General features: G+C 42.2%; 1 protein-coding gene, 1 non-coding gene and 1 pseudogene across 14 annotated transcripts; all 3 read left to right on the forward strand.

Annotated features, from left to right (window-relative positions):
* Window positions 1-417: 417 nt before the first annotated feature.
* On the forward strand, window positions 418-3,475 carry LOC101413286 (transcription elongation factor A protein-like 4). Of its 13 annotated transcripts, none has more exons than XM_071213278.1 (3): window positions 418-540; window positions 1,096-1,176; window positions 1,563-3,475. In XM_071213278.1, the coding sequence occupies exon 3, from the start codon at window positions 1,591-1,593 to the stop codon at window positions 2,152-2,154; it is 564 nt and encodes a 187-aa protein (XP_071069379.1). In that variant the 5' UTR covers window positions 418-540; window positions 1,096-1,176; window positions 1,563-1,590; the 3' UTR covers window positions 2,155-3,475. The 13 variants fall into 13 exon arrangements, with proteins under 13 accessions (XP_071069379.1, XP_058147359.1, XP_023447824.1 ...); XM_058291376.2 differs by having other exon boundaries at window positions 1,568-3,475; XM_023592056.3 differs by having other exon boundaries at window positions 1,096-1,167.
* An 8,626-nt stretch (window positions 3,476-12,101) lies between these two features.
* LOC101414914 (uncharacterized) lies at window positions 12,102-18,614 on the forward strand. Its single transcript, XR_011647986.1, has 3 exons — window positions 12,102-12,227; window positions 12,731-12,803; window positions 18,504-18,614. It is a non-coding gene; the product is annotated as an uncharacterized protein (transcript).
* Window positions 13,054-13,986, forward strand: LOC139436102 (transcription elongation factor A protein-like 3; annotated as a pseudogene).
* Window positions 18,615-23,024: the final 4,410 nt, after the last annotated feature.

Consider the following 23,024-nt stretch of genomic DNA (forward strand, 5'->3'; position numbering starts at 1 on the left):
ATGTTTGTGTAATTCATCCACATTGCGTGAAGCTTTAGTCCTTTATTTGGAAAAAATTTCCTAATATGTTCTCAAAATGAAGTGCAATATTCTACTATTTGCACAATATTTTTGTATCTGGCAACTTAAGTTCTTATTTATCCTATTTCATTGGGTGAGTCTGTTCTTTCCAAGTTAAGAGCGACGTTGTCAAGACCTCTCCCCCACCACCCACCCGACCGAACAATCGATAAGAAAAAAAAAGCCTCTGTGGTTTTCATTAAAATTCTTTCTTTGGCCAACTTGTCTGCAAGAGAAAAGGGACTTTACTGCCCAGAAAGTAGAGAGGACACCGGTTTAAGGCGGGTGAAGGGCCTCAGGCAAGCTCCAGCCCCTGTGTGTGGGACTAGGGGGGCGGAGCTCCACGTGACGCGCGGCGCCCACGTGACCTGCCTGGCTCTGACGTAGGCCCCGCTTCCCCAGCCAGCCCTCCCCGCAGAGGGTCTCGGCGCAGTAAGCTCGCGTTCTTGGACTCTTCATTGTTGCTTCAGATTCTTTCAGGTCAGCGTAAGGGTTTTCGTCGCTTCCTGCGGAAGTGGAATGGGAGAGGGGAACCGGTACGGACCGAGAGTGGTCGAGGGAAGCTACCTCAAATATAGGTAGAGATGGCTGGCTGTTATAGTGGCCAGCGGCCACTGGGCGGAGGGAGGGGAGGCGGGCAATTCTAGTATCCGGGTCAGCTTTCTCGGCACTTCCTCCTCTCTGCTCTCCGTCCATTTTGGAGCCGGTTATGGTGGGCTGCAGAAGCCTCAGCGGTGCGACAGTAGAAATAACTTACACCACCCTTCCGCCATTCCGGGCATAGAGGGAAAAGTCAACTTCGAGGGTAGGGAGGCAGATTGCCTCTGGGAGAAGGGGACACAGAGACCCAACAGTTTTCGGAAAACACCTTGGTCTGGCGCCCAAGGCCTGAAAACAAATGGCGGCGGCGGGGGGCGGGGAGGGGGCGGAGGAGATGGGGGAAGGAAACGGGTGGGAGAGGACCCGGATTCAGGAAGGGGGTCTGTGATCCTCTGTGTCCGCTGAGTGCCCGTTCCTACTCCTGTCTGTCTGCAGGCCTGCGCATTTGTTGTCCCAGCACTCTTCGAGGTTAGGAAAAGAGAAGGAACTTGCCCAGAATCCTTGCAGGTCAGTGAGGTGGGTGAACCCTGTGGCAGGTCAGTGAGGTGGGTGAACCCTGTGCAGGCACCGGAGGGTGGGGTGGTGGTGAGTGTGGAGGGCAAGACTGGGCTGAATTTGGAGGCCCCACCTCCCAACACATACGCGCGCACACCCCTCACTCTCACCCGCTGAGGGTAGAGATGGTGGCTTGGCCTGTCAGGGAAATGGTTGGCTCACGTGTGGGGTAAGTGGTGGGGGTACGGTGCAGACAGAAGGCACATTTGGAGGGCCCAGCAGAAACCCTGTCAAGGGTCAAGAGATGTAAGTACTATCAGGACCTGCATTCCATCTCTATGTCCTCAGTCTCCCTTGTCTCCTCTTTGTCTCCTCCCCTCCCTTGCCTCTCCCCCCCACCCCCCCAGGACAGGACAAGGAGGGGAAAATCTCAACATGGAAAAACTCTACAATGAAAATGAAATAAAACCTGAAGAACCAGGAAAGATGGAAAACGAAGAACAGTCACAGGATGAGGGAAAGCCAGAAGTAGCTTGTACTTTGGAAGACAAGAAAATGTTAGAAAATGAGGGAAAGACAGAAAATAAGAAAAAGACAGAAGATAAGGAAACGCTGAAGGACAAGGAAAAGTCAGAAAATGCAAGAAACCCAAAAGAAGAAAGAAATCCAGACAGCAAAACAAGGGTTGCAGGAAAGCGCGGAGCTGACGATGATGTACCCAGAAAAGCAAAAAGAAAAACTAATAAAGGACTGGCTGAGCACCTTAAGGAATACAAGGAGGCCATACACGATATGCATTTGAGCAATGAGGAGATGATAAGAGAATTTGATGAGATGGCTAGGGTGGAGGATGAGGTGAGAAAAACCAAGCAGAAACTGGGGGGGTTTATGTGGATGCAAAAAAATTTACAGAATCCTTTCCACCCGAGGGGCCCAAGGGAGCTCAGGGGTGGCTGTAGGGCCCCACAAAGGGGCTTTGAAGACATTCCTTATGTGTAATGCCTTTGACCTTCACTTAGGGTTTGTCTGATTAGAACATTGTGGGCTCTGCTTTCTTATTCCTTGCATTTCCCTGGCAGGCATTTGCTAGGCTCTATGCTTTAACCTTATGCTGATACTTTGCTTTAGGTGTCCCTCCCATTACCAGCAGCCTTTTGATCCAACTGCAGTGCTTTGTGTTTCAGTTGAGGATTTTCATCCATTGCATGGAAAAAATGTTAATGGTGCATTGTTAAATTTTTTAAAAATTAGTTTGCAGACCATATATACAGCATCAGTCCATTTTTATAAAACTACAAAGATATCTAGTAAACTATGCACAGAAAAAAATCTCTGAAAGCTGTGTCCTCTAGAAAATTAACAGTGATTATCTGTGGGTGATTTTTTTTTTTGTTTTGTTGCTCATCTGTCCAATTTTTTCTTAAAGAAAACTACTTTTGTTATGAAGAAATAATAAAAGATTTAAAAAAAGGAATGGGAGCAGATGTGGCTCAAGTGGTTGAGTGCTGTGCTGGCTTCCCATATATGAGGTCCCAGGTTCAGTCCCTAGCCCCCACTCAGTACCTTCAAAAAAAAAAAGGAAAACAATACATAACAAGCAATCAAAAGAAATGTTGATTCAGTGAGCTTATAAAAGCAGTTAAAATTCTTACTGTCAGAACTTGAAATGACAGGTAAAATCCATTTCTGTGCAAGCAGCTGAAAGGAAGGTATCACCTTCTCTTGGGTACTGCCCTGTCTGCTGAGCACTGTGCCCCTTCTCATGAGTCTTAAAGGCCTTTACCGCTGCTGACGGGAGAAGACCATGATAGTCTAAAGCACCACTGTGTCGCAACAGAAGGGAAGAGAATCCCTCTCTATCAACAACAGAGTTACATTAACCCAGGTGGGTAGTACCCAATTGTCACTTGAGCTGAGATACTTTTCAGAGTTCTTAAAAAAATACTCCCTTCCATGTCTTTTGTTGGTTATGTGTGTGTGTGTTTGCATACAGCCATCTCCACCAGATTCAGATACTAGGCACTGAACCAGGAGAATAATATGAGTGATTAGATGCTGTGCTATTCCCACCTATGAATTTCTTTTCTGCTAGTATTTTTTCCTTAGAAGGAGTTGCCTCCCAGAAAATTCCTGCTAGGCCCTGCTGTTCCATTTTAATTTTTAAATTTTTCTTTTTTCTTTTGTCTTATTTTTTCTTGTTTGTATGCTGTATCATTTTTAACAGACCCATCTATCTACACAGTTTTTTTCACCCTGGCTCTTCATTTCCCTTTTATTTTCTTAAGAGTTTTTTACTTTAATAAACTTTTATTTTAAATGAGTTTTAAATTTATAGAATTATTGCAAAGATAGTAAAGAGTTTCCATATACCTCATATCCAGTCTCCCCTATTATAAACATCTTTTACTATGGTACATTTGTCACAATGAACTAGTATTGATACGTTACCATTTACTAATTCCATACTTTATTCAGTTTTCCTCAGTTTTTCCCTACTATCCTTTTTATGCTTCAGGTCACCATATCAAGGGTACATACTGTCACTATGACTTATCAATGTTGAAATTACCACCTGATTGAGGTGGTATTTGTCAGGTTTCTCCACTGTAGAATTCTTTTACTTTTCCCTTTCCATACTGTCCTCTGAAAGAAATTTTCTGTTCACATTTTGCACTTACAGAGTGGGGAGTTATGCTCTACCTCCTTAAGGTTCAGAGTATCTACAAAGATTATTTGGAATTCTTCCTAGGATATATGTCTCTTCTCATTTATTTAGGTATTCAGTATTTATTTACATCAGTATAGACTCAAATTTTATACTTTGGGTTATACTCCAATACTCCTTTAAATTGTTCCAGTTAGGGTCATTAGGAGCTCTTTTAGCATCCCTTTAGTATAGCTCCATAATTGTGTTTTTTTGCTTTTATTTCTTTTTTTAGTACTTTCTTTCTGGCACTATGAGATGCTCCACCCTTGTATATTTCCTGCCCCAGATCTGTAATCAGCCATTTCTCCAAGGAGCCTTGGTTCCATTTATTGGAAGATAGTATTAAAAAACAAGGTCTGGGTAATAGGTGTACTCATTGCTACTGGGGTATCATTTCTTCTAGGCCCTCTCAGCTGACAGAGCAAGGAGATACATGTGTGTATTGTGACCCATGGCCTACATAAAGTAGCTGGATCCATGTGGGCACATGGCAAGCACTCAGTAATGGTGAGGTTCCCAGAGGTCTCTAGAGGGAGAGTACCGTTTCCTTGTGGTTGGCCTTTGTGTCTCCCCCAACCTGACACAGTCCAGTGAATATACAATAAATCATACTGACTGCCCAAGATTTAAAGACCTGTCTATTCTCCAGTGTGTTTCAAAGGCAATGTTAATAAATAGGGAGTGACTCAACCAAGGACAGTCAGTATTGATGGTTCTTTTATGGGAGGTCCTTTTATGGGAGATCCACCCAGAGAAGTTTTCCTGACTCCAGTTGTCTGGACAGACAGAAGCACCATCATAATGCCTTGTGTTTCTATATCTCATATATCTCTGCTTCCCAGAAGTTTTGAAAGATAAAATAATGGATCGGAGGAGCAACTGCTGGTGAAATGTGTTCTCACTCCTACCTCATAATCTATTGGTCTTCTAGAGTCACTGAAACTATCCTATATAATATGAGCTTGTTTATGCTTTCTCCTATTACATTTTCAAATGATAATAGCTTCGCAAAATTTTATTGCAAAGTCATGTCTTTTACAGAATGTGAACATGAGGTTGAAAAGATCTAGCATTTGTTGAACTATATGCCAGATGTTTTATTTGGCTGTTTTTATTTAGAATTCACAATAATCCCATGATGCAGATAATATTCCCATTTTTCCAGAGGAGAAAACTAAGGCTCACAGAGTTTTAGGGACTTTTCCAAGTTCACACAATTAGTAAGTGGCAAAGCTTGAATTTTAGCTTGTGATCTCCATAGTAAATAATGGAACTGGTTGTTAAAATGTGTGTTTTACAGTAACCATCTACATTATCAGGATAACAGATGAAATATCTTCCCTCGTGTTTAGAGACCTGAGATGGTAGAGTCACATATATTTGATGCTGGAGCAAAAAGTCAAATGTATTGAATAGGCTGGGGGTTTTGGTACTATGTTGAAAGGGTACCTTATACATATATTAAAAGCCAACTAAAACCTAGGTGAGTGGAAGAGCATTTTTGTCTTCAGTTAGATTTCTATTTGGAAGCCAGTGCTACACGGTTTTATTATTACAAGCTCTCATGTTTAAGAACTAGAGCTTCTTTATCATTACTTTTTATTAATTTCTTGTCTTTCCTTGCCAGTTTGTTCTATTCAAGGGGACTTTGAAAGAAAATGCACTGAACTTCCAAACTGGGTGGAAGCAGGCATTAAAATTCATAGCTTTGCAAGACAGTCATTCCATCTGGAAATGTGGCCTCCAAATGTTTAAATATCCAACAGGCACTTATCTCAAAATTCAAAATTTACTATAGATATTCAGTAACTGCTAAAAGTTGATTTATAATAATCAGCCTAAGTTTACGGTTCTCTTTATCCTGACTTCTGGAGTGGTTTCTTTTTTTTTTTTTAAAGATTTATTTATTTATTTAATTCCCCCTCCCCTCCCCCGGCTGTCTTCTCTGTGTCTATTTGCTGCGTCTTGTTTCTTTTGTCCACTTCTGTTGTCGTCAGCAGCACGGGAAGTGTGGGCAGCGCCATTCCTGGGCAGGCTGCACTTTTCTTTAGCGCTGGGCGGCTCTCCTTACGGGCGCACTCCTTGCGCGTGGGGCTCCCCTACACGGGGGACACCCCTGCGTGGCGCGGCACTCCTTGCGCACATCAGCACTGCGGTTTCTATATTAGAGAATGTTTATGACCTACCTAATTCAAGGGCTATAATGAGGATGAAACAGGAAAAGGCAGGGGGAACGACATAATCATATATAATGTTTTGGGAAGATTAGTCTATTAGAGGAGAGCAAAACTTGAGTTAGCAAAACCAGAAAGTGAAGTAGACCAGCAGAGATGAGTTGATTGCCTGAAAAAGGGTAGCAAGAGTGGAAATGGGAGAGAAGTGGAAGGATACAGAGGTATTTAGAAAAGGATGTCAGATTGCTTAGTGACACCTACACCTGCTCTAGTTTTGAGGAAAAAAAATTACTGCATGACGGATGGAGAGGGAGTCAGGGATGGTTTCCAGATTCTTGGGTGGACAACTGTGTGGATTCTGTGACCATCTGTTAAGACAAGGGAAACAAGGGAAGGGGGTCTGGTGTGTGGAGAAGGGATGAAATACCTGGGGACAGAGCATTTACATCTGAGTGGATATGATCAATAATTGGTTAAAATGGGTCTAAATCAAGTTAATACTAAAATTCATATAGAAAAACAAAACATTCAAGAACCTATAGGAAAAAAAGATGAAAAAGAAAAGCTGGTGAGGGGATTAACTCTACCAGATATTAGAATTGCTATAAATTATCTGTAATTAAAACTAGTGCATGAATAACAAACAGACCAAAGGAACAGATTAGAAAGCCCAGAATGCTTCGCAAGTACATATGGAAATTTAGTATGTAAAAATGGTGCATCTTAATTCAGTGGGGCAAAGATGGACTTTTTAATAAATGGTTCTGGAACAATTGATTAGCCTTGGAAAAAAGAAATTAGATCCAAAACTTCACAAATACCCAAGTATAAATTCTAAATGTAAAAAAATATAACCATATGAGTTATTAGAAGGAAACATGGATGGATTTCTCTTTAATTTCAATGTAGGAAAAGATTTTATAACTGAATCAAAATTTGGAGGCAATAAAAGAAAAGTGATAAATTTGACTACATAATTCTTTAGTGCATGACAAAAAATAGAGAAAGAAAACAGCAACATAAACAACAAAGACCTTATATAGTTAATATATAAAGAACACTTGAAAAATGAGGGGGGGGAAGGACCAACAACCCAAAAGGAAAATACAGAAAAGAACAATTCACAAAGAAAGATATTAAAATTGTCTTTAAACATAGAGAAATGCAAAGTAAAACAACATTGATATACTACTTCTCATCTATATAACGTTAGTGAAAATTTCAAAGTACATCATTATCTTAGTTTGCCAAGCAGGTAAGACAAATGTTACACACTGTTTAGCTTAAAAACAAGTTTACTGTCTCATGGTTTTGGAGGCTAGAAGTCCAAAATCAAGTCATGGACTAAAGATTTCTTCCTAAAGTCTGTAGTGTTGTGCTGGCTTGCCACAATCCTTGGTGTTCCTTAACTTGCACCTCTGCTACCCATCTACTGGCAGTACCCTTGTTTCTCTAATTCTGGCTTTTTATAAGTCCTAAAGTAATACAGATGAAGGCCTACTCTGATTCAGTTTTGCTACACCTAAATAGGATATTAAAAGATCACATTCAGGGAAGCGGACTTGGCCCAGTGGTTAGGGCGTCCGTCTACCACATGGGAGGTCCTTGGTTCAAACCCCCCGCCTCCTTGACCCATGTGGAGCTGGCCCACGTGCAGTGCTGATGCATGCAAGGAGTGCCCTGCCACGCAGGGGTGTCCCCACATAGGGGAGCCCCACGTGCAAGGAGTGTGCCCCGTAAGGAGAGCCGCCCAGCATGAAAGAAAGTGCAGCCTGCTCAGGAATGGTGCCACACAGCGGAGAGCTGATACACAAGATGACACAACAACAACAAAAGAAACAGATTCCCGTGCTGCTGACGACAACAGAAGTGGACAAAAAGAACACGCAGCAAGTGGACGCAGAGAGCAGACAACTGGTGGGGAGGGAGGGGAGAGAAAATAAATCTTTAAGAAAATAGACTAGGGGAGATTACACCCAAGCTAAATAAAATTGAAACCATTATAGATTATGCAAGGAATGTTCGCTTTCTTTTCTTTACAGGAAGCTAAAATCCCTTTTCTTTAAGTTCTGAAACTGAATAATTTTTTAAAAGCATACTGACTACCAGGTTCCGAAACACATTACAATCACATAATTTGTTTAATCATAATCCAGGAAAGATCTCTCCATAGCTTTTATGGACCTTCCTTTACTTACTGAAATTTGGAAACAGAACCACTAACCACCCTTATTTTAAGGCTGTCAAAGGTTTAAACTGGGAATTACAGGGCAGACTGATTCTTAATTCCCCGGCCTAGTAGATGGAACCTGGCACACCTAGTTCTGCTCTTGCAAAGAGTAGGCCCTTTCCCAATAGTTCCTATAATCAGATTTCTATGTGACCTTCTCATCCTGCTTAGTCTAATTTGGGCTCCAGGAATATTTATTCATGCATATAACTGCATATTTAATTTTTAGCAATTTGAATAGAGCTCTTTTAAGAATTTTCATGTGTTAATTTGATATTATCCCAGTGTATGAAGATATACACTGAGCAAATAGGCAGACACAAATAGACACAGAAACACAACCTGTTGATGTTACTTATAATTTGCATTATTTTATATACCATTTAGTTTAATTTGGATTTTAGGAATATATATCTTACTTATATAACTGCATATTTAACCCCAACAATTTGAGCAAATAGGCAGACATGAATAGTTTGACACAGAAACACAACTTAGTTATTCAAAACTTTTCTTTTTTTACAGAACAAGTGTGACTGCAAAATAATTGAAGATTTCTAAAAGGTTTTTTCTTAACTTGCACTATAACCATGCAGTTTTGCACAAGATTTTTGTTTCTTAACTAATGGCTTGTAACCAAAATGTTCCCAATGTTTTAACACAATTTTCTTTTGTTTCAGAACTTTGTATTTTACTAAGAAACCCTGACAGTCAAGGCAGGAGGCCTCCTTTATTTTTTCAGTCCTTGGAGATGAAAAAACTCCAGTGGATGTTAAACCTCGAGAGTTAAGAATTCCACCAGGCAGCAATTTAGTTCCCACGTGGAATCATGAGAGAAAGCAGGGTTATTAATACCAGTAGGACAGGAGACAGGGATGTTTCATGTTTGCTTTTCCCCGAGCCATAGGGGCAAAAGGTGTTATGAAATAACCATAAGTAAAGGCAAGGGGTGAAGCTAGGCTTGAAGTGATCATAAACGAAAGTAAGGTGAGTTTAGAATTTACACTTACAATGATAGGTTCAGGCTAAATTCACCCAGTTATAATTTCAGTTATCCTTTTGCTGTTTTATAATATAAATGCATCTATAAATGATCTTAACTCTTAGTTACAGTTTTCATTAAGCTTTAACCTTAAGGTGAATTGGATACCTTTATTAAATTACAAGAATTTTATTAGTAACAATCCTGTGAAGTTCTGCCTTTTCCTAGTAAGGAAACAAATTCTCATCTGCGAGTATGCATTTAATTCACCAGCAATAAAGTATTGGCATTTAAAGATTCATTTTTAAACTACCATTTACCATGACTTCTTAGGAGCCAGCGACTGACAAAAGCCAAACACAGATTTTAAAGTGGCGGTTTATCCCCTTTTTTTTCCTCTGTAGTTTTAGACCCCCACTGCTGACATTCCCAGCCAGACCATTAAAAAGGCTATCAAGAGATTAGAGGTCTATTGTTTCCAAGCAATAGCCTCCTTCCTTTAGACGAGCTTACATCGGTTAAAAACATTACAAAGCATTTCTGCATAGTCTCACAGAGAGATTTGGAAAAGCAGAACCTGGGCAGAATTAAATTTATTTTGGCCTTTGACACCTTAGGGGGAGATATTTATTGCATTTATTTTGATCGTGCTCTGCATCCCCTTCACCTCCCCACTTCCAGGCAGTTGGGTGCACAGCGATCAAATAGGAATGCGGCTTATGAACAGAAGGTGTGGACTCACTGGAAAGGGGCAAGCTGCTCCCCCCTTTCCAGCTTTCCGCCAAAATGGACCAAAAGAACCTACTCAAATTCAGCACCCCTCCCGGGGACCCAGCCACCCTGACAAACCCGGGTGTGTGGCGCAGACACGGATGGGTCTCAAGCCCCGGCAAAGGGGTGGAGCAGAGACGAGACAGCAGAGCATGCACTAACATTCAGGCTCCACAGTTTTGCCTTATAATCAATTTACCCCTTTGCCAATGGCAAGGGAGGGTCCCAGCTCAACCAAATTCCACCACTTTACATAACCACACAACTCCAGCACCAGCATTGGGCTGACACAGACAGAAGTACAAAAGTCATTAATCTGACCCACAAGTTCTTTATATATCTCTTTCAGCATGGCTGCCCCCGCAGCCATTACAAACGTTAGAAAGAGAGAACACTTAACATTAACATCTGATATAAAGTGAATTCATTCGCAATTCAGCACCACAACAAAAGATTCCAGCTAGACCTTTTTCACTGTTTAACTTTACACTCAGACCAAGTGTCACTAGAAAAGCCAATTCATTTTCCTGTACCAAGTTTTCCAAAATCCAGACCAATTTCCAGGTTAGGACTCGAACCTATGAACATCCTTTCTTATTATAATCAAGCCGCCACTATTTTCTGCAGAGACAAGACCAGTACTAAATTCTAACATATGCAGCTAGACAAACCCAAAACACCAGGCTTTTTCCCTTTTTCCTCCTTTTTCCAGACCTAAAGAGAATGGATTCCCCCAAAATTTCTGGAGGTACTAGGGCTTTCTCGGGAGGTGATCAGCTTCCCACCCTAGCAATTAAAGCTGACTATGCTCCCCCAGGGAGTCTTTCCTTCTTCTGTGTTCAGAGTTCTTTTTCATTCCCAGAATTTTTCTCTTCAGACCTTCCATTGTCCTCGATTTTCATTGGGAAGATTCTGGTGGAGCCCACATCTTTTCTGGACTGAATTTAATCCAGGGGTGCCCAGATGATTAGGGTTCACCTGAGTCCTCCCAGCTTCCTCAGGGATCTGGAAGGGGCAGCAAAATGCTACCATCTCTGGCCTTCATTTGCAATCCCAGGAGAGCCCCCATTAATGTAGAAATTGAGAGGTTCGATTGTTTTCATATAGAAAGGCCAGGACTCAGGAATAATTTTTGGGAAGGAAAAATGATTTATTTACGACCGGCCAGCCTCGGAGCTTCTCATTCCAAACTCCAAGCCCCAACAAGATTTTTGAGTTCCTTTCATACAGAGGAAGGGCCAAATCGTTCTTTGTTTCAGTGTGCAATAGACTTGAATTAGCATATATCTTCCACATCCTAGGTAAGCTTTTAGCATGGACTTCATACAGTCTAGATAAGCTTTTAGCACATTTGGTTTGCAATTTTCCTGAATATTTGAATTTTATAGAATTTGCATTGCTAAACTATTTCTCTGGGACTGGAGTCATTGCCATGGTCATCAAGGGCAGGGCTGCAGCATCTCACTGTCCCACACCCACAGGTCAGGACACAAACAGCTTAGGTCATCTATGAAGAGACAAACAGCCTCCCACCCATAGCCCACATCAGGGAAACAAGCACACTCCTACATTACTGGTGGGAATACAAAAACCGATCTGAGGATCAAGGAAGGTGCCAGAACCTGGAGCCTTAGTTTTGGAAGTCTTCAGTGCTTAGAGGAATGTGCTTAGACAGTAATCACCCAGGAAGAAACAACCAGTGGACTGAGAAGAGAGGTGCCTGGGAACAGAACCCCAAGGAAAACTGCCTCTCCAGGTGGCAGTGCAGCTTCCTAGCAGGCACCACCCCAGGGTTCTGGAGCCAGGAAGAGCTACTCTTGTAAGCGGGTTGTGAGACTCAGGAACCAAGCGGGAACTTGGCTGCGTCGAGTACCCTCCTTGTGCCTCAGCTGTCATACCTGGCAATGATGGGTATCTGAGAGGGATGCTGTACCGAAGACCTGACATGCGTCAGGTAAAACACTCTGATCAGGAAGGCTCCCCAGGCCCCACTTCCCAGTTCCCTATGGGGGGACCCAGAGACCAAGCTCCAGTGATGTGCAGTGCTCTTGTGAACTGACCGTCGCCGACGTGGGCCCCAGTACCCGAGCCATCCTGCCTGTCCCGTGGTCTGGTCCCAGCGCTATCCATTCGCGTCGCCGGTGCGCAACCAGCAATCTGAGCTGCAGGGGCGGTGGGCTGCCCTGGGCCCCGGAGGTCGGTTGCACGGTGCGTAATTCCGGCTGTCCCAGAGCTAGAATGGAGATAGGGGAGGGGAGTGGGATCCGGGAGCAGTGTGGGAGCAAACGAGGGCAGGGGTAGGATTCTTCAGTGTGCCCGGCGGGCCTTTTCGACAACCTATCCTCTGCGTCCCCCGTCCATTTTAGTGCCAGAAATGGTGGGGGGCGGGGGGGAGCCCCTTGCAGTGCGATGGTGAAACGTAGGCATATTCTGGAAATAACCCTGTTCTCCCACTCTAAACCTTGGAGGAAATACTGACCTTCTAGTGGGGGCCTCCAGAGGAGAAGGACCCAGAGATCCAAACACTGTAGGGAAAGTATCCTGGCCTGGCACCTGAAGCCTGAAAACAAAAGGCAGCTGTCGAGGTAGGGGTAGGGGGCGAGCAGAAGAGGTGGGGGAAGGAAACACTGGGTGAAGAGGATCCGGATTCAGGAAAAGACTGTGTACACTGAGTTCCTGGTCCCTGCGCCTATCTCCTGTCTTATCTGCAGGCCTGTGCATCTGTTGTTCCCAGCACTCTGCAAGGCTAGAAAAAGATGAGGCACCTGTCCAGAATCCTTGCAGGTCAGTTGGGGGGGGGGCACTGCACAGGCACCAGGGAGTGGGATGGTGATGAGTGTGGAGGGCAAGAGCTGGGAAGAATTTGGGACTCCCACTGCCCACCCTCCAACAAATACACACACACACACCTTACCACGTGGAAAGTAGATATGTTTCTAGGACTTGCCAGGGAATGGCTGGCTTCCATGTGTGGGAAGAATGGAGGGATAAGGGGCTTTATAGAAGGCACACTTGAAGAGCCCAGCCAGGTTAGGGAACGGTAACTAAGGGCAACATGTCAAGTATCTGAGTCCCACCTCCCTTGCCCTTTAGTCTCCCTTGACTCCTCTTTGTCTGCTCTCCCCACACGCATTCCCTGAAGGATAAGGAGGGGAATCTCAACATGGAAAAACTTTACAATGAATATGAAGGAAAACTGGAAAATGAGGGAAAGCCAGAAGATGAAGTAGAGCCTTAAGATGAAGGAAAGTCAGAAGAGGAAGAAAAGCTGGAAGTGGAGGGGAAGCCAGCTAGAAGATGAGGGAAAGCAAGAAAAGCAGGGAAAGCCAGAAGATGTGGGAAAACCACAACATGAGGGCAAGCTGAAAACTGATGGAAAGCCAGAGAGTGAGCCACGGGCCCCTGGAAAGCATCCAGCTGAAGATTATGTGCCCCGGAAAGGAAAAAGAAAAATGGACAGGGAGATGGATGATTCCCTCGAGGACTATCACGATGACTTACAGGAAAAGAATTTGAGCAGTGAGAAGATGAGAGAATGTAGTGATACGTCAATGGCTCAGGAAGAGCTAAGGGAAAAACAGAAAATGGGTAGTTTTCACTGGATGCAAATAGATGTACAAGATCCTTTCTCCCCAAGAGGCCAAAGGGGAGTCAGGGGGGTGAGGGGTGGAGGTAGGGCCCAAAGAGGCTTACATGACATCCCAGATCTTTAATACTTTGGCCTTCAATTCTGATTTCTCTGATGAGAATATTGCCAGCCCCGCTTTCCCTGGTAGGAATTTGCCAGGCTCTGTGTTTTAACCTCATGCTGATACTTTGCCTTAGGTGTCACTCTCGTTACCAGCAGCCTTTTAACCCATCTGCAGCACTCTATGTTTCAATAGGTGATTTTCACCCATGTGCATGCAAGAGGTGTTCACCATACATTGTAAAATAATAAAGAAAACAGTTTTAAGAACTGATAATATATACAGTATCAACCCATTTTTGTAAAAAAATTTTTAAATATCAGCAAAATCTTTGCACAGAGAAAATTCTGAAAGTGGGTTCACTAAAGAAGAGAAAATGGTTATTCCTGCATGGTGGTCAAAAATAGGTTTCACATCTTTTCAAAAATGATCCGGTCACCTGATAAGTATCTCTGAGTGCCACTCTTCTGCTAGTGTGTCCCATCCCCACATCTTCCTCTAGGTGTAACTATGTCAGGTGGACACTGCTACCCCTTTCCTGGGCCCTGTACTGTTCTACGGCTCTCAATGTGTGACTCTTTTTTTTTTTCCTTTGCTTACTCATCTCCACTTTTTTCTTTAGAGGATATGGATTATGTCTGTCATTAAAAATAAATAAATAAAAACATAAAACAATACATGATAAGCCATTGAATTGTTCAGTGTGCATATGAAGGCAATGAAGACACTTTAAAATTCTTTTTGTCACAATGTAAAATGGTATGTAAAGCCCACGTTACTTCTGGGACTCATAGCCAAAGGAATCAAGCTGGGAGTTACTACAGATCCATTGCTATAGGGGTCACCCTTGTCATCTGTGCAATGGGACTAATAATTGCCTCACAGGAATGCCAGGTGGATTAGGTGAGGTATTGTGTATGTGAGCTGTGTTGCGCTGGCTCACTTGCAGTAAGTAGGACCCTGGTTCCTATCAGATTACTCAGGAGGGTTGAAGGTGGTTCTTACCTATGCCCAGGAACAATTTCAGGTTGCTGAGAAAAGGGTCCTGCCCTTCTCTGAGTACCAGCATATCTGCTGCTTACTACTATATGTGCTGGGCACTCCTGTCCTGCTGGGCCCTGTACCCTCTGCTGACAGCTACTGATATAAAAGTCCTTATGGTGACAAAGCCCCTCTATTCTCTGGAGTTCCCAAAAGGCCAAAGCTCTCCTTTGACCCTATAGAAATATGGACCTCTCCGCCTTCAGAGTTATTCCTACCCAAATAGTTACTGCCCCAGGGCTGCTTGGGCCCCCCTGTATTACACGGTTCTTGGGAAAGTACTCATTAGCTTTTCTAGTTCATTTTATATTGGATTATAGTCTCATATAGTCTCATATAGACTCATACATTTTGGGTCCCCTGGGGAATGTGTCAACACACTGAGAATAATCTGTGGACCAGAAAATGGATTGTGATTTGCACTGAACACCCCATCCCAGTACCACAGGACAACCATACTGAAATTTACAAGTCTTACTTAGTGTGAGTTCTCTAACAAGGCCCATGGTTGGTGGCTTATACAAAATAAAGGAATTTGTCTGCACATAATCAAACAAAAACACATCTAATTTTCAAGCTGAGATACTCCCCTTCCCACCCTTAACCAATTCCAATGGAAAAAGGTAATAGTCCTGTTTAAAATATTAAAGAGTCTCAATGTTAGGCATTATCATTTCACTCATTAGTCTGTTCTCAAAGACATTTTCTCATTCATCCTGGTATGCCTAGCACAGTATTTGACACAGCACTTAATAATTATTTAATTATGATTTAATCAGGAGCCCTGCATTCTTGGCCTAGTGTAGCTGTGGGCAAGTAACTTTACTTGTAGATAATATAACTTGAAGTTTAGAAATAAATAAAAAAGACGTGATAGTCCTAAAATTTAGCACATGAAAATATTTTAACACTGTATAAGAAAGATTTTTTTTCAAAATGTATTAACAGACTACCTGTTACATTCGTTGAAAATGTAACACACTGGTCCCAACCACAGAACCAGAATTTTTAGGAATATGGCCACACAATCTGTAATCGCCACAAGCTCCCCAGGTGATTCTGATGTACACCAAAATTCTGTACAAGGGTGCATGATCTCAATTATATTAAACAAATCATAAATGTCCCGGAGGAAGTATAGGGAAATGTTTATCTGAATTCAGTACGAAGAACACATAAACAAACAATAACCACAAAAACAGGAACATCACACTATTTGAAGGATTTGTATGTTAACTACAAAACAAGGATGAAAAAATTTAAGACTTAAAATATGTTACAGAAAACAGAGAAGGCCTCCTCTAAATATAACAAGGCCAGAATTACGCTGATACCAAAAAAAATTACAAGAAAACTACAGAGAGCTATACCTCATGAACACAGATGCAAAAATTCTTAATAAAATTTTAGGAAATTAAATCCAGCAATATATAAAAAAGATAATAATACATCCTTAGCAAATGAGGTTTACATTGGTTTGACATTTGAAAATCAATCCATTTAATTCACCATATTGGTAAAAATAAAGGAGAAAAACACATGATCATATCAATAGATATAGAAAAAGATTTTTACAATATTCAACGAACATTTATGACAAAATTCAGCAAACTAGGAATAGAAAGGAATTCCTTAACCTGAAAAAGGGCATCTATGAAAAAACCTAGAGCTGTTATCACACTTAATAGAAAAAGACAATATTTTCCTCCTATGATCTGGAACAATGCAAGGAACTCTGCACTCAGCACTGGTATTCAACAATAATTCTCAGTTAGTGCAATAAAGTAAGAAAGAAAAATTTTTTAAAATATACAGATGGGAAAGGAAGAGGTAAAACTGTCTTTATTTGCAGCAAAATCATGAGCATGTACATAGAATGCCCTAAGAAGCTATAAAAACTAATTAGGAGTGGGAAACGGACTTTGGCCCAGTGGTTAGGGCGTCCGTCTACCATATGGGAGGTCCGCGGTTCAAACCCCGGGCCTCCTTGACCCGTGGGAGCTGGCCATGTGCAGCGCTGATGCGCGCAAGGAGTGCCGTGCCACGCAAGGGTGTCCCCCGCGTGGGGGAGCCCCACGCGCAAGGAGTGCACCCGTGAGGAAAAGCCGCCCAGCGTGAAAAGAAAGAGCAGCCTGCCCAGGAATGGCGCCGCCCACACTTCCCGTGCTGCTGACGACAACAGAAGCGGACAAAGAAACAAGACGCAGCAAATAGACACCAAGAACAGACAACCAGGGGAGGGGGGGGAATTAAATAAATAAATCTTTAAAAAAAAAACTAATTAGGACTAATAGGTGAATTTAGCAAGGTCTCAGGATAAAAGGTCAATGCACGAATATCAATTAAATTTTATATACTAGAAATAAACATTAGAAAATGAAATTTTAAAAATACCATTTGCAATGGCATTAAAAAACATGAAATACTTAGGGATAAATTTTATGAAATATGTGAAGACTTATATACTGAACACTACAATACATTGTTGAGAATAGTCAAGGAAGACTTAAATAAGTGGGGAGATAAATCAAGTCATGTATCAGATGACTCAATATTGTCAGAGTGGCAGTTCTTCCCAAATTGATCTATGTATTGAATGTAATTCCAGTTCAGATCCCTGCAAGTTTTTTTGGTGTGGAAATTGACAAGTTGACTGCCAAATTTATAAGGAAATATACAGGGACTATAGCAGCCAAAAAATCTTGAAAAAGAAGAAAAATATCAGAAGACTGATAATACCTGACTTCCAGCCTTCCTATAAAGCAACAGTAATCAAGATAGCATGGTAGTGGCAAAAGAACAGCAAAGAAGATACATGCAGTATGTGTCCCCATTCACAAAGCGTTCCTTATACCCCATAAGCACAGAATTTCAGTGGACCCATGATGCATGGGAGTTCAGCAAGACTCAAAGCATATAAAAGGAAGCAAGATATTCCACAACCGAGTAAGGCAGGAGAGGGTGGGCACTGACAGGCCAGAGGCTATCCTTTTGGCTCAATATTTCCAACATCAAATCATATTCCTTAAAAAAACACACAAACCACCACAAAATGCTATCATATCTTTTCTTGCCTGCATTACTTCCCTACACTTGCCAACCACTTACATTGAAAATTATGACATAGAAGGAAAGGGAAGATAGAGCAACACGCATTTTGCATTCAATCCTTACTCATCAGCAAGCCAAAGATAGGGTATTGGTAGAATGTGCACATGTGCACATACAAAGAAATGAAATTAAAACACTTGAGTTATTTTTTTGTGTGCAGCATTTCCACTGTTCTAGTAAAAAACAAAATACATATGCATGCATGAGCTACAAAACATGATTGTGTAATTTAGTGATTCTACATGATTTAAATGTTCTTACATACTCATTTAAAGGTGGCACTGTACAATATAATATAATTCATGCTAATAATTTAAAATTTTAACTTTCCTTTACTTAGAACGATATTAAATAAGCAATAAGAAACACCACATCAAGTTCAACATCATCAGTCATAAATCATGTTGATAGCAGGTACCCTTGATATGATGTAATGGAAACGGCACTTTGATGGTTAGGCTAATGTATCAACTCGGCCAGGTAATGGTGCCAGTTTTTTGGTCAAGCAAGCACGGGGCTATTTGTAATACAAGGGCATTTCATGGACTTTAATCAACAATGAGTAGATTTCATAGATAGCTGGTTACATCTGCAATCAATTGAAGAGATTGCATCAGCAATAAATGATGTCTCTTCCAATCAGTTTAAGGCCTTAAAAGGGGAAGTGATTTCAGCATGCAGAGAGAGAATTCCCATGTCTACTTTGAACAGCCAGCGTCTCCTGGAAACTCATCAAGGACCTTCATCAGAGTCCCTGGTTTGCAGCCTGCCCTATGGAATTTGTTCTTCTACATCCCCAAGGTCATGTGAGACAATTTTATAAAATCTCATACTATTTATAGATACCTCCTGTTGGTTCTGTTTTCCTAGAGAATCCTGGCTGATATAACCACTTTACCTCTGTGTTCTTCTTTACAAATATCCTTAACCTCAGTCTAAACATGAGAAAGACATATTCTAATAGAAAGGCATTCTACAAAATACATGACGAGTACTCCTCAAAACTGTCATTGTCATCAAAAACAAGGAAAGGCAAGAGGAGCCTGAGGACACATGACAACTAAATGTAATGTGGCATTCTGGATAGGATCCTAGAACAGAAAAAAACGACGTTAGGTAAAACTTAAGGAAATCTGAATAAAATATGGACTTTAGTTAATGATAATGTATAATGTCTCAATATCAGTTCATTAATTGTCACAAAAAGACCAGACAAATTTAAATTTTACTACCTGGGGCTACTAGGCAAAGAGTATATGGGAACTCTCTTACTATCTTCTCAATTTTTCTGTAAATCTAAAATTATTTTTTTAAATTATAGTCTAATGTAAAATGACAAGTTGAGAGAACACTGGAGGAAAGAAAATCTTTATATTGCAGTGCCTCTAATGGTACTTCCCCCACCTCCTACTTCTTAAACCGGGGCGGGGGGGGGGGTGTGGCTTGCATTTTTATCTTGCATTGGGGCCTGAATTTTATGTATCCAACCCTGCATCTGTCCCAACCTCTGTTACCCAGAACTCAGGCTGTGGTTGTTCTGGGTCCTCATGAAATTCCCTGAAAAGCCAAGTGTAAGACTATGAGTGTGCTAGAGCCCAGCAAGGAAGGCCAAACTAGGATGAGTTCTGTGCTCTGACCTTGTCTGGATTTCAGGAACAACAGCCACAGTTTGGAGAGGTTCCTCACTAAGGCCAAATAGTGCTCCTAAGAGAAGCTTCTTTGCCCCAATCAAGGTAGCAGAGTAAGAAAATTTAGAGCTTGATCCCTCTACAGAAGTTTAGAACAACCAGCAAGAACTGGTAGAAACATCTTTCTCAATGCTGACCACAAACAACCACAGTTAAAGAACTGCAGTAAAAGGAAGAGTACTGAATCAAGAAAAAGGCCACTTAAAAGTGGTAAGATCTTGGGAGCCAATGTAGCTCAAGCAGTTGAGTGCCTGCTTCCCACATGGGAGGTCCTGGGTTCTTTCCCCAGTGCCTTCTCAAAAAAAAGAAAACCAACAACTAAACAAAAAAACCAACTCAGGTGTGCCCATGTGGCTCAGTAGTTGGACACTGGCTTCCCACATTTGAGGTCCTGGGTTCAATCCCTGGCCCTGGTACTGCAAATGAAAAAAAAAATTGTTAGGCTCTCATGGCACCCTGGCTAGCCCCTCGTCTATCCCCTCAGGTTTTGGCACAGAACTGGCCTGCACTCCCAATGTGGGTCTCTGGTCCCAGCTCCAGAGGAAGTAGAGTAACCCTCCTGCACATACTGGAAGCACGTATGCCTGGCCCAATCTCCCTGGTGGCAGCATGAGGAACTGAACTAGGACACTCATCTCAGGCTTGACATTCCAGATCTTGCCCTGTGTATAGAAGGCAGCTCAGAAAGCACTCCTCAAGAATGCTGTGGCAGAGCAGTCAAGTCATTTGGCTGCCTGGGGCAAGAGAAATTGAGTGTGGGACATACAGTGCAGTGCCTAGGACTGTGAGGAAACTGTTTCCTAGGGAAGAGGGGACATTTGTATCCATGTAAATGGGAGTATTCCTAGGGCCAGGCACACATGCCTCAGACAAGGCACATGCAAAGAAAGGATCAGGGAGGCCCCTACACTTTGAACTGGAGCTATTCTCTAAATATATTGTATACGTAAGCAAATGAGACTGTTACAGATTAAGGATGTTAAATGTAAACTCCACTGTAGGAAAAAAAAGAGAAAATAGAGAATGTGAAAACTCACAGAAGAAGAAAGTAAAGTACAAGTTACCAAAGGTGGGGGACAGAGGCAATGGGGGGGGTGGTTAATGCAAAATGAGTGTAGGGTTTCTGTTTGGGGTGAAAGGAAAGTTCTAGTACTGGATGGTGGTGAGGGTACTGCAACATTGCACATGTGATTAATCCCACTGAATGCTATACTTGGGAGGGGTTGGCATGGGAAGTTTTATGTTGTATATGTTTCCACAATTAAAAAAAAAAAGAGATCAGGTCGACCAAGATTACAGTGTAAGATGCCCGAGGGTGTCATTCCCCTATTTTCCTAAAAATACCAGAAAACAGATAAAGGGATGTAGTAACAGGGAAAGTGATGAATCAAGAAAACATAGCTTTAAAGGCAGTAGGAGAGGGAAGCAGCTGTGGCTCAATCAGTTGGGCTCCCATCTACCGTAATATGGGAGGCCCTGGGTTTGTGTCCCAGGGCCTCCTTGTAAAGGCAAGCTGGCCCATGCTCCACAGAGAGCTGACAGCCTGTGTCCCTGCCGCAGAGAGCTGACAGATGATGCAGCAAGATGACACAACAAAAGGAGACAAGCAGACACAGAAAAAATGCACAGTGAATGGACACAGAGAACAGACAATAAAACAAGCTGCAAGGCGGGGCGGAATAAAAAAAATAATAATACATATATAAATAAATCTTTTTAAAAAAAATTATTGAAAAAAAAAACACTAGAAGAAGGTCATGGAGCCCTGCTTCCATTGTGGTCCTGTTCTGGAGGGAGCAAAGTAACCCCTATGCACATACAAAGTTACCCATATTTTAGGTGATACCCTAAAAGATTGAACCAGGAAACTCATCTCTGGCTTGACCTTCCTGAACTTGCCCTGCAGACAGAAGCAGCTTGAGGACAGTAAAAGCAGTATTAAAAAGACAATTAGGCCAGGGAAGCAGATTTGGCTCAACTGATAGAGCATCCACGTACCACACGGGAGGTCCAGGGTTCAAACCCAGGGCCTCCTGACCCGTGTGTGAGCTGGCCGATGTGCAGTGCTGATGTGCACAAGGAATGCTGTGCCATGCAGGGGTGTCCCCCATGTAGGGGAACCCATGCACAAGAAGTGCATCCCATTAGGACAGCTGCCCCATGCAAAAAGCGCAGCCTGTCCACCAGTGGCGCCACAGACACAGAGAGCTGACACAGCAAGTTGATGCAACAAAAAGAGACACAGATTCCTGATGCCCCTGACAAGAATCCAAGCAGACATAGAAGAACACACAGTGAATGGACACAGCAGACAATAGGAGGTGAAGGGGAGAGAAATAAATAAAAATCAATCTTTAAAAAAAAAAGATAATTAAGCAAAAGTGGCCTGAAGCAAAAGATTACCAGCTTTGGGACAAACAAAAGAACATCTCACCCAAAAAAGGAAACTAAAAACAAGAAAAGAACACCCCAGGGGTTAGAACAGTCTATTTCATAGGGAGTGGCATTCTGATTCATGTAAATGGGATATTCTTAAGGCCACCAGCCTTAGGTACAAGAAGCAGGCTCAGAAAAGACAGAGAGGATGCTGAACTTTAGTTTCGGTTCAGGCTGATCTTCTTATAGGAGGGCTAAACTATGAAAGAGATATAAACTATAAAAGAGCTCCAATGCAGAGCCATTTTGCAAAGACTGTAACGGGTGTTTTTCCCTTCATTTGTTTGTTCTTGTAAGCTTCCAGAACCCAGTGAAATCTCTGTCATATCACTAGCTGGATATAAACTTAAGGAACAGACAGTTCAGGGACTAAAGTTAACCATGCCTAAATACACATTAGTCAAACTGTCTAACACCAAGGACAAAGAGAGATTTCTGACAACTGCAAGAGAAAAGCAACCTGCTCTATATGAGGGAGCTATAATAAGATTCAATTCCAATTTTTCATCAGAAACCACAGAGGCAAGAAGGTAGTGGGACAAAATTCTAAAAGTGCTGAAAGAAAACAAATGCTGATCAGGAATTCTAAATCCAGTGAGACTTCAAAACTGAAAGAGAGATTAAGATAAATAAAAACTGAGGGAGTTCACCACTAGACCTGCCCTACAAGCAACGCTAAAGGGAGTTCTTCAGACTGAAAGGAAAGGACATCAGACAGTGGAGTGAAGCAGCATATAAATGCAAAGGCCTCTGGTGTCTTAGTTTGCCACAGGACTGCCGATGCAAAGTACCAGAAATGGGTTGCCTTGCATGATGGAGATTTTATTTAGTGTGAAAGCTTACAGGTCCAAGGCTGTGTAATGTCCAAATCAGAGCACCATCAGAGATGCTTTCTCACCAAAGTCAGCTACTGGTAATCCTGGTCTGCCATGCGGCGATCAGCATATGGCAGGGCTTGTCTCCTCAGTCTTGAGATGTTTCATGGGCCCAGCCTCTTGGGGGCTTTGTGTTTAAGCTTTGACTGCTAGTGATCCTCAAGT

Source organism: Dasypus novemcinctus, chromosome X (assembly GCF_030445035.2).
Source record: "Dasypus novemcinctus isolate mDasNov1 chromosome X, mDasNov1.1.hap2, whole genome shotgun sequence".
NCBI lineage: Eukaryota > Metazoa > Chordata > Mammalia > Cingulata > Dasypodidae > Dasypus > Dasypus novemcinctus.